Here is a 16,436-nt window from a genome sequence, read left to right as displayed (position 1 = left end):
GCTTCAAAGGCCCGTCTCCTTCAAATTTGCACGCCTCTTCGCGCACACACGGGCATGGTTTAGTGTGGGACCCACAGTGGGTCTACATTTTCGATCAATCACGAGGCAGTATTCTGGTCATTGATTGCACACGCGTCGAGGTGTTACTAGGCCATCGCATAGGCAAAGCTACCGTCGCATCGTCGATGGCGCCTAAATGGTTCCGACGGATCACCACAACTCTTGCCGGTAGGTTTAAGATACAACATTCACAGAGCCATTGTGCTTCCTTCGCCCTCTCCGTTCCTCTCTCTCTCTGTCTCCGAGATCAATAATTGCAATCCTCCATTCCGTTCGCCGGTCTCTCGCGATCCCGATCGCAGTACGATCGACGACGTCATCGACGAGGGCAGGTGGGCGGCCTAAAGAGGAGTTAGGTGCCCCCGATGGAGGCGGCGCGATCGGCGTCAGCGGAGGACATGGGGATGGCGGACGCGCCGGCGGAATCGGAGGAGAGGAAGGTGGAAAGCGAAGAGGACGAGGAGGCGCTGGTCGCCAGGGCGCAGAAGCTGATGGATAAGGTCCTCGACACTCTGGAGAATCCTAACCCTAAGCTGCTCCATGCCCTCGCTTCGATGCTGGAGGCTCAAGAATCGAGGTTTGCTGTCTCTCGTTCTCTGCTTTCTCGTAACCGAGGAATCTAGTAGGCTATTGATCATGGAATGAACGGCGAGCCCTTGTTTGGAATGCGCGGTAATGGGACTGGGCTGGTTTGGGGGATTAAAAGGGATTATTGTCGTGACAGTTTCGTGATTTTTATGGCCTTTTTACGTTCTTTAATTGAATAAGCGTATTTTGCTGTGTGAGAGCAAATTGAGTTCTTTGTCTCCCCACGTTGACGTCAACCAACAATTTCTATGACCTTTTCATTCGTGAGTTTGTTAAATGTAATTCCAACCATTTGACATTATCGAAGTAAATAAATCATGCGTCTTAATTTTATGGAGTGTCAATGACATGAACTGAAGCCACGGAAAAACAATTTGGGAATAATGGAATATATTTATTGGCAATGACGAAGACTCTTTTTTATGTTTCTTTCCTTTGTTGGCTACCTTATATTGCGCACCAAGAATTAAATAGTGTTAGGGTAAATCCAGTAATTCATCTGCCTGTTCTGCCATTTCCCTTTGGTCTACTGGTTATCACGATTATTAGTCTAGTTTTCTCTCTCTCTTTTTTCTAATCAGAATATTTAAATTGTTTCATGTAGTTCGATAAGTTGATTTTTTCCCTCACTCTTTTCCTATAGTCTCTGACATGCATATTTCAGCCTATCATCTTTGCGTCCTCAGTTTGGTTGTTTTCTTTTTTTGCTATATTTTTCAGATTCCTCGAGGAATCTACAACTTCATCCTTGAGCAATGCCCGCTCTTCTCACACTATTGCGAGGTTGGCTAACTTAGTGCAGGTATTCTAGAACAGATGCACTTTCAAGTTAGTTGAACATGAATCTTATTATCTGGAGGCCATTCCACTAATGCCATGCCATTTTCAGGACAATGAAGATTTTTATGATGCCATTTCATCCAAATTTTTATCAGAAAACAGATACTCTGTTGCCGTTCGTGCAGCTGCTGCAAGGCTGATTCTTAGTTTATCTTCAAGTTGGATCGTAAGCTAACATAGATATTATACTTGCTAATTAAGTGTTTTTTTTTGCTGACTCTGCTTTTTTTGTTGTGCTATGCCAATAAAACCATTTGAAGTACCCACATGTTTTTGATGATGTTGTTTTGGATAACATCAAAACCTGGTTGATGGAGGACAATTTGGTCTCAAGTGACGGATGTAGACAAAAGGGTGGATTTGGAGATGATACACCAACAGAATCAGAATTGTTGACAATTTATGCTACAGGACTTCTTGCTATAGCATTGGTCAGGTATGGATAAATTATTTTATCTTGTTCGATCCATCTTCTATGTTTTACTTCGTTGTGCACTGTTTTATGAGTGTGCTGATTGTAACAGTGGTGGTCCAATTGTTGAAGACATCTTAACATCAGGTTTGTCAGCAAAGTTCATGCGGTATTTACGGACACAGGTACTTGGAGATGCCTATCCTGGTCAAAAAAATGCCACATATCCAGCTGAATCTACTAGGCATGGGTCAGTTTCTACCCATGCTAGAGGTCGAGAAGAAAATAGACTCAGGTCACGGGAATGTTCAGATCCTTGTTTGGAAGTACCAAGAGTTGCAGATCAAGGGATGTCAGATGATTTATATGTTAATCAGGATTGTGAAAGAGGAACCAGGCAAGTGGATTCAGGCAAATACTGGAGTGGAGATTCACTGAAATCTGAGCTAACTGATTCATCAACAATGGTTGGTGGTGCATATGAGGTGGCTGAGGGAAATGATGATCTCACCGAATGGCAGGATAAGAACCTGCTTGATGGGAGGTCAAAATATGCTGAAAGGCTTATTGCTGCAAGATCAGTTAGAGATGATGATCCTGAAAGTATGAGGGATGACTTGTCAAAGCGAAGGATCATCAAGGGTCTACAAAGGAGTAGAACAAAAACAAAGGTTACTGAAGGTAATTCAGATACTGACAGGATATTGACATCACCTGATTCTGGACTACGAGTTGGAGGGAGTGGTAGGATTGGCAGGGACAGAAATTTCCTAATCCATGAAGAGGCCAAAAAATCTGTTGATATTAAGAACATGTCAAGTAGGCTTGACTGCGAAGGTTTGGTTTATGGAGAGGAGAAAGATGACTGTTTGATGGACTGTAATATTGGCTCAAAAGATATATCTGAAATAGTAAAGAAAGCAATTGGAGCTGCTGAAGATGAAGCAAGAGCTGCTAATGCTCCTCCAGAAGCAATAAAAGCCGCAGGAGATGCTGCAGCTGAACTTGTGAAGACTGCTGCAGTAGAGGTAATTTTCACATGATCATCTTGCTTTATCATTTTCATACACTAATGTTACTCATTTGTTATATAGTCATGGGAAAATACAAATGATGAAGAAGCTGCCATTTCAGCTGCTACTGCAGCTGCAACTACTGTAGTTGACGCTGCTAATGCTACAAAGGTCTCAAGGTAATTCAGTAACCTCTTAGTCTATTCAGCACATCTAAACACTTATTTTTGATTTTTTGGTTTGCTGTGCACATGTAATTCTTTTTTTTTTTTGTTGGATGATTGCAAATTTTTCTGGTTTAGGAGTGAAAGTCAAATTGATGAAAATTTAATGGCATCCAAGGCTACAGAAGTGGAACAGGATGAACAGCCTTTAGATATAATCATCTTGGATAAAGAGATTCTGGTAAGGCTTAGACAAAAATATTGCATTCAGTGCCTGGAAATTCTGGGAGAATATGTTGAAGCTTTTGGCCCTATTCTGCATGAAAAGGGTGTTGATGTCTGCCTTGCCTTGTTGCAAAAGAGCTTTGAAGAAAAACCAAGTCGTTTAGCTTTACTGCCAGAAGTGCTCAAACTTATATGTGCCTTAGCTGCCCATCGCAAGTTTGCTGCATTATTTGTTGATCGTGGTGGAATGCAAAAACTTCTTTCTGTCCCTAGAGTTTTGCAGACTTACTTTGGCCTTTCATCATGCTTATTTACCATTGGTTCTCTCCAGGTACTAGTGAAGCACATTAAGTGGAGTACAATTCTCTCCTTTTTCAATTCTTACTAAGTGCACCATTCATGTTGGCTTTATCAAGTCATTTAATGATATATTTTTGCAGGTTATTATGGAGCGTGTCTGTGCGCTTCCATCTGATGTGGTGGGTAAGGTGGTCGAGTTAGCTCTTCAGCTTCTGTTATGCCCCCAAGACCAAGCTAGAAAAAATGCAGCTATCTTTTTTGCTGCTGCTTTTGTGTTCAGAGCAGTTCTGGATGCCTTTGGCGCACAGGATGGCTTGCAGAAAATGCTAAATCTCTTGCATGGTGCTGCCACAGTTAGAATGGGTGGGAATTCTAGCACGCCAGTGATATCTGACACAGTTCTCAGAAATGATCGGGCAGAAGTACTTAGTGCGTTGGAAAAGCAGATTGCTTATCATACTTGTGTTGCATTACGGCAATATTTTAGAGCCCATCTTCTCTTGCTTGTAGATTCTCTTCGTCCAAATAAAACTAATAAAACTATGGCACGAAATGCTCCGAGTGCAAGGGCTGCATATAAACCACTTGACATCAGCAATGAATCTATGGATGCAGTGTTTCTTCAGATACAACGTGATAGGAAGCTAGGACATGCTTTTGTTAAAGTTCGTTGGCCTCCTGTTGATAAGTTTTTGGCAAATAATGGTCATATAACCATGTTGGAGTTGTGTCAGGTCCAAGCAGCTCCTTTCCTTTATCTTGTCAGTGAGATTTTATTTCCTCAGTTTTATTTATCTGATTATAGCTTCTTTTCTATATGCAGGCACCACCTGTTGAGCGCTATCTGCATGATTTGGCCCAGTATGCATTAGGCGTTCTTCATATTGTCACTTTCATACCCTATAGCCGTAAATCAATTATTTCTGCTACTTTGAGTAACAACCGTTTTGGCATGGCAGTTATTTTAGACTCAGCTAATGGTGCCGGTTATGTTAATCCTGAGGTATAATTTGCAATTTGTAGAGATTATGATTGCAGTCAAACATTACTTTTACCTTGCACACACAATTGCTCACATTCAAATTTCAGTATATGTATAAATAACTTTCGTATTTTCCATGTTATGTTTCTGTATTTTTGTGTTAGGTAATCCATCCAGCATTGAATGTCTTGGTAAATCTGGTATGTCCACCTCCGTCATTCAGCAACAAATTCTCTGCTTCTGCACAAGTTCAGCAAACTGCTTCAGTTCAAGTAGAACGTGTTCAATTGCCCATCCAGAATGAGTCCAAGGAACGGAATGGTGAATCCAATTTGGTGGAGAGAAGTAATACAACAGTTTCTGGTGGTGGCTCAGTTGTCCCTGCTTCACCATCTGGAGTGGTTGGAGATCGCAGAATATCTTTAGGATCTGGGTTTGGATGTGCCGGCCTTGCATCCCAGTTGGAACAATGCTATCATCAGGCAAGAGAGGCTGTTCGTGCAAATAATGGGATAAAAGTTCTTTTGCATCTTCTGCAACCACGAATGATTACACCACCTGCAGCTCTTGACTGCATTCGAGCTTTAGCATGCCGAGTCTTGCTTGGTCTAGCCAGAGATGATGCAATTGCACATATACTAACAAAACTTCAGGTACATAAACATTGGCAATGCATGCTATCCATATGGGTCTATGTAAGTAACAAATTTTCCATCATATTCCCATGTTGAAGTTAATTATGTGTGATAAATTGTTTTAGCCTTATATGTATGAAGTGTTTTAGGGTATATAAATTATTGCTGTAGGACAGAAGACTGCCACCTAGATGTGATGACTGACCTGTTATCTTATGAGACCCAACACTAGCTCCAATACTTAATACCAAATTAATAGTACCTCACACATCTAAGCTTATAGTCCCTCTTTATTGGCCCACAATTATCTTTGTTGAACTAAATTAGGGTGTCACAATTTCTCCACTTGGCTTTGACATCGTGGTTAAGGACAATGTCCAACTCATAGTTCAAAATCATCCATAATTAGCAGGGAGTGAGCTCAATGGTGGCTCTACCATTACATAGCTCTTTCCAATATCATAGGATGTCAATTTTCACAACCTGCCTAGATAAGAGACTTATCCACTGTCATCAAATGCTTAAGCAAGTCAATAATAACTTACTCATTTAAGCATATAAACCCTTCTTGATGGTTCACTGTTCTTCATTGGGACAAAAATACCAGACAACTATGGATATCCACCTGTTTTGAGTTCTAATTTATCTCACATTTGTGGGAGTCGGTAAGATTTACCATTATGAACTCAATCTTTGATACCAAGTAATTTGCATATGAATGTTTTCTTTCACTGACCCTTTCTTTCTTGAAATTTCATATTCTCATCATTATTATTTTTTTAATTCTGTTGTCTTTAATTAGCTTTACCTTGTCTCTTGTGGGCATTGACATATAGCTTTACCTTATCAGAATTAAAAATGGTCCTTCTATCTAACTCTCCTCTTTGAAGCTGTATTTCAGGTGGGGAAAAAACTGTCAGAACTAATTCGAGATTTAGGCGGCCAGGCAGGTGGAGTAGAACAAGGTCGATGGCAGTCTGAACTAACCCAAGTAGCTGTAGAATTGATAGCAGTAAGTAACAATAAGATGTCTTGTTATTTATACCTCATAGGAATGTATCTCATTTCAGAAAGCAACTTTTAGGAATCATTCTAGCTTCTCATACCAAAAAGTTTAGTTAGCTTCGTTCTATATGCACTTGTCTTTCTTGCATTTTTGGTCTGCTTGCTATGCACTATATCACATTTATTTTCAATTTACTCCATTTGACTTCTTTTATTTTGTAGATTGTTACTCATTCTGGCAGGGCAAGCACCATAGCAGCTACTGATGCTGCAGCTCCTACATTGAGACGAATTGAAAGAGCAGCAATTGCAACAGCAACTCCTATAACATACCATCGAAGGTCTTTCTTTAAACTCTGAACATATTACTAGTTTGTTTTATCCAACTTGACTGCTATGTTCTTGTATGTCTGCACGCACCCATCCACTTTCTCCTTTTCTCCTCAGGGAACTGTTGCTGTTAATCCATGAACATCTCCAGAGATCTGGCTTGACAGCTACAGCTAATTTGCTACAAAAAGAAGCTGACTTGGCATCTGTTCCAGGATTAGGAATGTTGGCTCCACCCCTGCACCAGATCTCTTTGCAAGAAGCTCCATCTGTGCTACTCCAGTGGCCATCAGGACGTGCTTCATGTGGTTTTCATTCAGAAATGAAGATGATTGAGAGAAATGAAGGCACTGGTCTAAAGCCCAATGCACCTCTGATTGCTGCAAAGAAGAGACAACTGGCCTTTCCGGCCCACTTATCCCAAGGGAAAAGTAACATTCTGCTGCGTTCTTCCTTGAACAAATCATCATCTGTTTTAAATGTTCATACAACTTCTGAGGGAACAGAAACACCTTCTCCACCTGCCTTAAAATCCACAGTAGATGTTGAGATCCCAAATAAAACACCAATTTTATTACCACTGAAAAGGAAGTTTAGTGATTTGAAGGATCCGTCTTCACCACCCGCAAAGCACTTTAGAATTGCAGGCCAAAGTTCCCAGAATGAAATCAATCAAATCCCAACTTCTGCTCAGAGGAACCTCCAGCCTTTAGATCACACTATTGTATCTTCTCATGCCAATTCTAATCTGCATGATCGTCTCAGCAAGTTAGCAAGTGGAAGCTGCCATAGTGATAACTTGGACGACATCCGCTACCATAATAGCTGTGGGGTATCTACAACACCTGTAGGCTTGCTAGCTCTTCCAACAGAACAACAACCAGGGAATGTTGAGAGGACGACCCTTGATTCACTAATAGTGCAATATCTAAAGCACCAACACCGTCAGTGCCCGGCACCTATCACTACATTGCCACCACTTTCTCTTTTGCAACCACATGTGTGCCCTGAACCCAGCCGTAGCCTAAATGCACCGACAAATATCACTGCAAGGGTAAGCTCACGGGAGTTCAAGAAACAGTATGGAAGTATCCATGCTCAACGCAGAGATCGTCAATTTGTATATAGCAGATTCAGACCATTTCGTACTTGCCGAGATGGCGCTACTTTATTAACATCCATTACTTATCTTGGTGATTCTTACCATATTGCAAGTGGGAGTGATTCTGGTGATTTAAAGATATTTGATACAATCACTGGAAATGTTTTGGAGAGTCAAACTTGTCATCGGACTCCTGTTATGCTTGTTAAGTCAGCTTTCTGTGGAGGAAATCAGTTGATTCTTTCATCAGGTTTACATGAAGTTAAGTTATGGGATGCTTCTTCCATTTCAGCAGGGCCTTTGCATTCATTTGAAGGATGTAAGGCTGCATGTTTTAGCCATTCAGGAACCAACTTTGCAGCACTTTCATCAGACTCTCTTCACCGGGAGGTTCTTCTTTATGATGTTCAAACATACAGTGTGGAGCTCAGGCTTACTGAAAGCTCCAATAACTATTCAGGAATTGTTCGAGGACATGCACAATCCCTGGTGCACTTTAGTCCATTAGACACACTGTTACTATGGAATGGAGTCTTGTGGGATAGGAGGAGTTCGAGTTCTATCAAGCGATTTGAACAGTTCACAGATTATGGTGGTGGTGGGTTTCATCCTGCTGGCAATGAGGTATAAACTGCAGTTACCTCCTAACAACATTTCCATAATTTCTTGGATAATGACATTATGCTACATTTTCTCCATTGTCTTGTTCCCGGAGTTAGTTTCTCATAAAATTGACTAATTTGTTCTCAAGTGTCTTTTCCATTTACCTCATATCTTTTGTGGAATATTCAATAGATTGCCTTGTATTTGATTATGATTAGTTGTGACCAATATAATTTTTCGATGATCCATATACTTATTCTATCACTATTTGCAAGGTGGGTAATGTTCTTTGATTTATCTTATGTTTCGATCCTTGAGTTATTGCATCATTGCTATATGTGGATTGAAAATAGCATTGGCTAAAGGAAAAATGTGATTTATATGACCTTCTATACTTTATGGATGTGGATCAAAGTATCAAACAATTAGTTACTGTGCATTGTAGAATTTAAAATAAACTTTTGATGCAATTCTGCATGCACATGTATTTCTTCACACTTCTTTTTTTATTGACATATGCTCTGATGATATGTAGCTTATTATAAATTCTGAGGTGTGGGATCTTCGGAAATTCAAGCTTTTGAGAACAGTGCCCTCTCTGGACCAGACGGTAATTACATTCAATGGTGGTGGAGATGTCATATATGCAACTCTTAGGCGCAACCTTGAAGATGTCACATCAGCTATTAATACTCGGCGTGTCCGACACCCACTGTTTCCAGCCTTCCGCACCATTGACGCAGTGAACTATACTGACATTGCAACTGTCCAGGTTGACCGTTGCATACTTGACTTTGCCACTGACAACACTGACACCTTTGTTGGGGTTATCGCGATGGATGATCATGATGAGGTAGTCTCCTCTGCAAGGCTCTTTGAAATTGGGAGGAGGAAACCTACTGATGATGATTCTGACCCTGAAGATGGAGGTGAAACTGATGATGAGGATGAAGAAAATGATGAATCTGATGCAGACGTGGATGCTATATTAGAAGCCGAGTTCGATGCAGGTGAAGATAGTGACTCAGAAGGCACGAGCAATGACGAGGAAGATGAGGATGTTGACAGTGCAGATGAACTAGATGAAGATGCAGATTTCAATCTTGAGAATGAAGAGGAACAGGGGCTGTTGGAGTTCATTGCCGAGGGTGACGATGAAGGCGATGAAGATTATGGTGAGGCCGGTGGATCTTTAAGTAGCGGAGATGAAGGAGATTTTACTTTCTAGATCCATATGGGCCATTGGACAATAGTGGTTTCGTCAGTGTAATTACCACAATATTTCTGGAAGTAGAATCTATGAGGTCGAGGAACTCATAATTGTAAGTAAAATAGATTAGGGGGAGAGTGAGTTCAATGGGGAACATCTTGACTCCTTGGTAAGGAAAAAAAAAACTTTATGCAATTCTTTTATATGTTTTTGTTTTATCTTTTTTGTTTCATTCGTTATCTTGGAAATTGATTCAGCTCCGGTTAGGAATTTAGTGGGCTTCATCTTATCTGGTTGCCTCAGAAAATAAAGATTATTGTCACCACAATCATTTTTTTAAAAGAAAAAACCATTATATTTGCTCTACTGTTCTATCAGGCCTATCGAATGGTAAATGCATATGACTTTCATTGTCTGTTACAATTATCGAACTATAGAATGGATATCTTCTTTTTTGTACATCCGTATGCTAAACTTCTTGCATGTCATTTAACCACAATATTGCTTATTGGAATCGGTGGATCAGCACTTCGTTAAAGAACTTGCCTGCTGTATTGTTTTAGCTCTCTTGTTAATTTCCATTGTTGGAAGTTGTGGGTCTTGATGTTCTTGTTTTAAAGTTTCTTTGAGGTACGTTGTCCAATGTTGACAATATGAACAAGATCAGAATAGCAGTGAACTTTGAATCTAACATCGGTTATTCAAAAACTTTTCAGTATCTAACTCCAAACGTTTGGATAAAATTCTTCACTTTACAGGTACGGAAAGCTATACTAGAAATCAGATATGAAAAGTTAAACTAAGATTCCTGACCTATCTTGTTTGGATAAAATCTTTGTTCTGGCAGAGGATGTTGATACCCATTCTACACAGGTGATGTATTATCGTGTTAGTTCTTGTTCTCCTCTTCCAATATTATCCATCGAACCAAGCAAGATAGGAATGGGCAGACGGCAGGGAGAGATCGAATTTTAAATTTTCTTCTAAAATTCAACTTGCATACGATCGAACCTTCACTGGTCGGTGAACCGTCGTCCATTACCACACAGCAAACAGCCTTTCGGTGAAAAAAGGGGAAACTCAACTCGAATTCGAAATTTAATTTGACTCCCCGAGTTTGCTGCATCCGCTGTCTAACTCGAACAGGTCACAGGAAAAAACAGCCGTCTATTTTTTGACCTTTTTTCCTTCCACCAGGGGGAATCCTCCGATTGGGATACGACCTTGTGAACTGATTTCGCTGTATGATGTCTCCGTGTCTGGGAGCGGATCCCCTCGACCATCATCTCCGCTGCTATGTCCTCCCAAGATTTCTTCGTCTCCTTCCTCGTTCCTCGCTTTCGCCTTCTAAAACCTTATCGAGGCTTCGCAACTTTAGTTGCTTTCCTCCTCTTTTTCCTTATTTTTGCGCGTTAGATTCCCGTTCTCTGTCGATGAGACCTTGCATTCTCCGCGAAGTGTGGCGAGGCGAGATTTGATGGGTTTGGGGGCACGTTGTTCCTGCTTCGAGTTTATGTGAGGGCTCACTGAAATACTGTTGAAGATGAACCCTGGCGAGGCGGAGGGCTCCGTATCGTTGTTTTCCACTGAGTACTCGGATAAACAGGTCAAATTCTTTTTTCTTTTTTTTTTTCGTTCGAGATTCTTGAAGCACTACGACAGTTTTAGAATTGTATTTATATGCTCCTATTAAACGTATTAATTCATTCTGGCCCATCTTTGGTGCCGTTTTTACCATTCTCTAATTCTTTGCTTACATTATCCTCTCTACAAGAAATGACCTTTTTTTGCGTGTCTTCTTCAAGCATATGGCTCATTTGTCCAGTTCAGTGGAGCATGTGGTTAAGAATTGTTTTGCTTTTGTTTTGGCTTCTGTAGAATGCAATTATGGAGTGCTTGGAAATTGATGGAAATGATGTTTTGGTTGGCTAAGATGGTTCACAAGTTAGTGAATTATTTCATCAAATGGATCTCTCTGTAACTATTCCTGAGCAAATAGAGAAAAGGGAAATTACTATACAACTATTAATGAGTCTTTGTTGCTAATCTTTGCATACTTGGGACTCGGTAACTAAATGTGAAGAGGTGCCTAGTGCATTACCACATTGAGGGCTATGTGGCTTCTTGCTTACGATTAGAAAGTTTATTTTGTGTCAAGATTATCACTCATGTCATAAAGCAGATATTGTCTTGGTAGTGCGAGTTGTGTACTCAATTGTTGCAATAATCTTATCTGCCTTCATGCAGTGTCTTATGATCCTTACATCTCAAGATGTGTAGACACTTTAATTATTCAAATAATATGGAAGTTGAATAAATATCTGGAAAACGAATTGCAGGGGGTAGCAAGGGAATCTCTAGTTGGTTCTTCAACAAGCCATGCCCAATTGTCAAATGATCCAAACAATGATTTACAGGTAGATGGAATTGCAAAGCACCTCACCGAGAAACTATCTGCTTCTCTTGAAAGTATATGTGCTAAAGAGGAATTGGTCAAGCAGCATGCAAAAGTTGCTGAAGAAGCCCTTTTAGGTAATTCTCCAAGTACCTTAATGTGCAATCATTTGAGACATTTCGACTGAAACTTGTGAATCTATTTGAGCAAGTCATTCACAGTGAATAAGATGTTAGCTAGTGAACTCTTTTTAGATGGATAATTAGGAACTAGTGTGAAATATGGATGTGAACTATCATCTCACCTCGATCCTTGCAGCACTGCTGACTGCCCAGCACAAATATAGTGCTCATGCTTCTTAACATGAAAAAAAATCATGGCAGGCAATGTTGTGTGAAAGTTGTTCAATCTATTAAAAGATGTTCTTTATATAACCGTTTTATGAGTGCAGTTTGTATGTTGTAGATTTGCCTAATTTCTTATATTCCCACATATAAGATGAAGCTACAGACTATAGGTTGCTGATACTCGTACATAGTTGCATTTAATTCTTATGCAAAATAGCCTTTTGGACAATAGGTTAATATCTTTCGTAACAGTGCTCAAATCCTGCTTGTATAAAAAATGGTTAATTTATAAATTTTCCAAACTTTATGCATTAAAAAATGGTTGATTATTATTAATATCCTAAACTTTTAATCTTTTTTTTTCAAACCTTCCAATAGTTTCAGTTGCGTTCAGTTGATACCCCAACTTCTTAAACAATTTTAAATTTATAGTCATATCATATTTTTAATATTCCATTTTCAATATATGGGGCAATCTTGTAATTTTTTTATTTGTTAAACCTCATTTCTCATTAAAATAATATTTCTAATTGGAAAATATTATTTATTTATTTTTACTTGAGATACTTTCTTCATTCAGAAAAGAAATTGCCATCAAATGATGATATGCTTATTTTTTTAGAAAAAAATTGGAATCATCGTTCAAATGAAGGGAAGATAATTATTAAAATAAAAAATGTTATATGACTAATTGGATGGCATTGAAACAACTTAAAAAGTTTAGATACTGATTAGAAATCAGTGAAACTTTTGGATAGTTTTGAAATTTTTTTTGGAGGTTTAGGATATTTTTAATAATCACCCTTCAAAAAATATTATCTCATCAAGGCATGTGCTGGATTTTTGGCCTGTCAAATAAAGTATCCGAAGGGGCAATATTAAGCATATAAATATAAAGATTGATTTATTACCTAACATCCTGATTTTTTTTGGATAAATGGTTAGTCAATTAACTTTTAACACATTTAATATAGAAAAGAAAATAATACCATTGTGTTTGGCACGAATGTGTCAATATCATATCATGTCTTTGATGTGTGCTTGACATATATTATGCAATTGACATGTATTTGACAATTGTGTGATAAATTTCAATGTTGTTATAGTTCTTTTGCTTTTTAGTCAGTTTCCTAACAATATCAGCAATCTTTGATATTGATGCAATAATTAGTAGACTGTTAAATAAAACCTCAGTTTAAACAGATGGAACGTGTTTATCAGGAAAATAACAGGTAAATATTTAAGACTAGAAGTTCCATGCGTGTTGTTGTTCAAGCTACATATAGTAAGATGACTAGTAATGTTTACTACTGCATGAGCTAATCAAAACATTTATGAAATACATTGTTACTTGGTGATGAAAATTTCAATGACCTTGCCAGGGTGGGAGAAGTCCAAAAAGGAAGTAATATCTATAAAGCAGCAGCTCAAAGATGCAATACAGAAGAACACTTCCCTTGAGGAAAGACTTGGCCATGTTGATGATGCCCTCAAAGAATGTGTCAGGCAACTTCGGCAATCAAGGGAAGAACAAGAGGAAAGAATCCAGGAGGTCATCATCAAGAAAGCCTCTGAATGGGAGTTTCAGAAATCTCGACTTGAAACCTGTCTAACTGAGCTCCAAGCTCAGCTGGAAGCTAAAACCAAGACTGACTCCCTGCTCATTCATGAGCTTTGCTTAAAAATTGAGATGCTTGAGAATGAAAATGCTTCATTGAAATGTGAATTGGTTTCTTTAAATGAGGATTTCCATACCCGAACACTTGATATGGAACTCAGTATCAGAGCTGCAGAAACGGCTAGTAAACAGCATTTGGAGAGCATTAAAAAGGTGAGAAAGCTTGAAGCTGAGTGCAGAAGCTTGCGTGCTAGAACACCTAAATCATCATTGCTGAATGATTCCAGGCCCATCTGTAATTCCTTGTATGGAGAGTCCCTTACAGATAGTCAGTCTGATAGTGCTGAAAAATTGTTTAGTCTGGACAATGAGCTAAGCATTCCAGATTCATGGGCGCCCACTTTAATTACTGAGCTTGATCAGTTCAGAAATGAAATGCAAACTATCAAAAATATTAATAGCCCAGTGGAAATTGATCTGATGGATGACTTCATTGAGATGGAGAGGTTTGCTGCATTAACTGAAGCTGACTATGGAAGTTCTAGTTTGGAGCATGAAGCTGATATGGATCTTGAGAATCTAAGACAGATGCCTTCTAGTGACGTCCAAGGTATGTTTCAGAAGATAGCCATGCTGGAAGAGAAGATTGAGAAAATGACAGCTGAAAAAGAAGTACTAGAGACGACTTTGGCTGAAGCCAACAGCCAGCTAGAAATTTCCCGCAATCAGTTCGTAGTAGTTGAGAATGAATTGGCTGAATTACATGGGCAACTCAGTTTAATTAGTGGTGAGAAGAACACTCTAGAGATAAAACTAGAAATATTAGAGGCAAATCGAAAGAGTATGAAATTTGAGCATGAAGCTGCATACAAGGAAATTATGAATTTAAAACATAGAATAGAACTATTAGAGGGAGAAGTTGAGGTAGAGGAGCCATTAATTGCAAAACTCACCAGCAGATGTCAGAATGTTGAACCAGTGGACCTGGAACAGAAGGAAAATGAACTTGAGAATAAATATGCATACTGGGAAAGTACCAAGTCAGAGGAGAAGATTAATTTGTTAGAAGAAGATGAAGAGAAGAGAATACTTAATGGGAGTGCATGTATATATCTGAGCATGGATACCTTTGAACCAAAGAAAAAGGAATTGAATTGTCTGGTTGAATCAGAAGCCTTTGAACCTCCAAAACTACATGAGAAGTTTGATCCAACTGAGAGGAAATCTGAGGTGTTTGGTGCACAGTTTGCAGCAAGTCGTCCAATTACGAAAGTCATTAATGCAATGTTAGATTTACCATATGGAGAAGTTAAAGAGGATACCTCATTGTCTGGAGATTGTGAGTCCGATGCAGATCTTCTAGAGGCTAAGAAAATAGAACTAATTGTGCAACTCGAGTTAGAACACATGGAAGTACAGACCCTGCAAGAGAAGGTGCATATTCTGGAAAAACAAATGGAGAATGAGAAGGAATTGGCTGGTGATTTTGAATCAAGGTGTCGTACAATGGAAGATGAATTATCTAGGAAGAGGCAAGATGATTTGCAGCAGTTTGCAAACTCAAATGAACCAGTGAAGATCGGACAAGTAATTTACATTTGTTTTATGATGCATTTCATGTCTGCTAGTTGTGCTTAAAATTTTGGCTCTTGGCTCTTTCTTAGAACCATCATATCTCAATATCTTCTTGATATAATTTTTCAGTTTCTTCAATAGATCCTTAATATTTCAAATGTGATCCTATTAACTACTTAATGGCTCTACAGGAAAATGAGATTGCTCAGGCTTCTGGAAGGCTTGCAGAGTGCCAGAAGACCACGGCTGCTCTTAACTTGCAGCTCAAATCATTAGCTACATTGGAGGATTTCTTGTCTGAAGAAAAGGCACCAGAATCAAGCGGAGAGGTAATGGGACAACTTGAAGGGGAACCCGACATATTGGAATTTACCAGTTCCCTGGAAAAAATAGGTGGTCAGTCAGTTCTTTGCAGTAGCACACAGTTAGATAATCTCACAGAAAAGCAACTTTTGTATATTCCAAGGTGAGATGGAAACATGAAACAATTTTTTAAGTAACTTCTGTAGTTCGTTTAACAGATGTCAACAGGTGTTAGTTTCCCAATGCAAAATCTAGCTTAATTGATCTCATTGAGGAAATAATATTAGAAGCTGAGCTTTTTTGCATTGTATATTTATCATGCATAATTGAATTAACTACATGGTTTAAAATTTTGAGTTGTCATACTGTATTGCTTGTTGATCCGTGGATCTTATTTGTACATATGATATATTGAAGGCTGTAGACTCACGAGTTCCGCAAGCTAAGATTTTGTTAGAGAATTTTGTGAGTAGAGTTGATAATAATATGACTTAGATATATAAATGAAGCTGATAAATTTTTATTAGTTATTTTTAGATTATATAATGCTAGAGGTGATCAATGAGATTCTTTTCTCATTTTTCTTCTTCTCTCTATTTAATCCCTTGTACTAATTAGGTCCATCGACAGTAGTATGGTATAATATCTTCTTATAATTAGGAACTGAATTGTTAGGCATGAGATAAGATTTTTCATTTTTTTTTTCAACAGTAATTTCTTACTCTTTCT

General features: G+C 38.8%; 2 protein-coding genes across 2 annotated transcripts; both read left to right on the top strand.

Moving 5' to 3' along the window:
• The first annotated feature begins 314 nt into the window (after nucleotides 1–314).
• Nucleotides 315–9,701, top strand: LOC141816054 (DDB1- and CUL4-associated factor homolog 1-like). Its single transcript, XM_074703885.1, has 14 exons — nucleotides 315–637; nucleotides 1,369–1,450; nucleotides 1,538–1,654; nucleotides 1,749–1,924; nucleotides 2,013–2,928; nucleotides 2,995–3,092; nucleotides 3,216–3,633; nucleotides 3,743–4,336; nucleotides 4,426–4,605; nucleotides 4,749–5,237; nucleotides 6,121–6,231; nucleotides 6,447–6,565; nucleotides 6,672–8,280; nucleotides 8,795–9,701. The coding sequence occupies exons 1-14, from the start codon at nucleotides 426–428 to the stop codon at nucleotides 9,485–9,487; spliced, it is 5,814 nt and encodes a 1,937-aa protein (XP_074559986.1). The 5' UTR covers nucleotides 315–425; the 3' UTR covers nucleotides 9,488–9,701.
• Nucleotides 9,702–10,829: 1,128 nt separating this feature from the next.
• LOC141816078 (uncharacterized) lies at nucleotides 10,830–16,041 on the top strand. Its single transcript, XM_074703909.1, has 4 exons — nucleotides 10,830–11,075; nucleotides 11,809–12,001; nucleotides 13,594–15,416; nucleotides 15,596–16,041. Exons 1-4 carry the CDS (start codon nucleotides 11,013–11,015, stop codon nucleotides 15,872–15,874), a joined length of 2,358 nt encoding a protein of 785 aa, XP_074560010.1. The 5' UTR covers nucleotides 10,830–11,012; the 3' UTR covers nucleotides 15,875–16,041.
• Nucleotides 16,042–16,436: the final 395 nt, after the last annotated feature.

Source organism: Curcuma longa, unplaced genomic scaffold (genome assembly GCF_044706935.1).
Source record: "Curcuma longa cultivar G26 ecotype Majalengka, Jawa Barat unplaced genomic scaffold, ITB_CL_G26_1.1 contig_14126, whole genome shotgun sequence".
Taxonomy (NCBI): Eukaryota; Viridiplantae; Streptophyta; class Magnoliopsida; order Zingiberales; family Zingiberaceae; genus Curcuma; species Curcuma longa.
The sequence above is the reverse complement of the archived record's forward strand: the minus strand, read 5'-3'. Positions and strand labels throughout refer to the sequence as shown.

Coding starts and splice junctions, on each gene's coding strand:
- LOC141816054 (XM_074703885.1), top strand. CDS start 426: ATGGAGGCGGCGCGATCGGCGTCAGCGGAGGACATGGGGATGGCGGAC. Junction 6,566..6,671: donor CCTATAACATACCATCGAAG/GTCTTTCTTTAA, acceptor TTTTCTCCTCAG/GGAACTGTTGCTGTTAATCC. Junction 8,281..8,794: donor TTCATCCTGCTGGCAATGAG/GTATAAACTGCA, acceptor GATGATATGTAG/CTTATTATAAATTCTGAGGT.
- LOC141816078 (XM_074703909.1), top strand. CDS start 11,013: ATGAACCCTGGCGAGGCGGAGGGCTCCGTATCGTTGTTTTCCACTGAG. Junction 12,002..13,593: donor TGCTGAAGAAGCCCTTTTAG/GTAATTCTCCAA, acceptor TGACCTTGCCAG/GGTGGGAGAAGTCCAAAAAG. Junction 15,417..15,595: donor AACCAGTGAAGATCGGACAA/GTAATTTACATT, acceptor ATGGCTCTACAG/GAAAATGAGATTGCTCAGGC.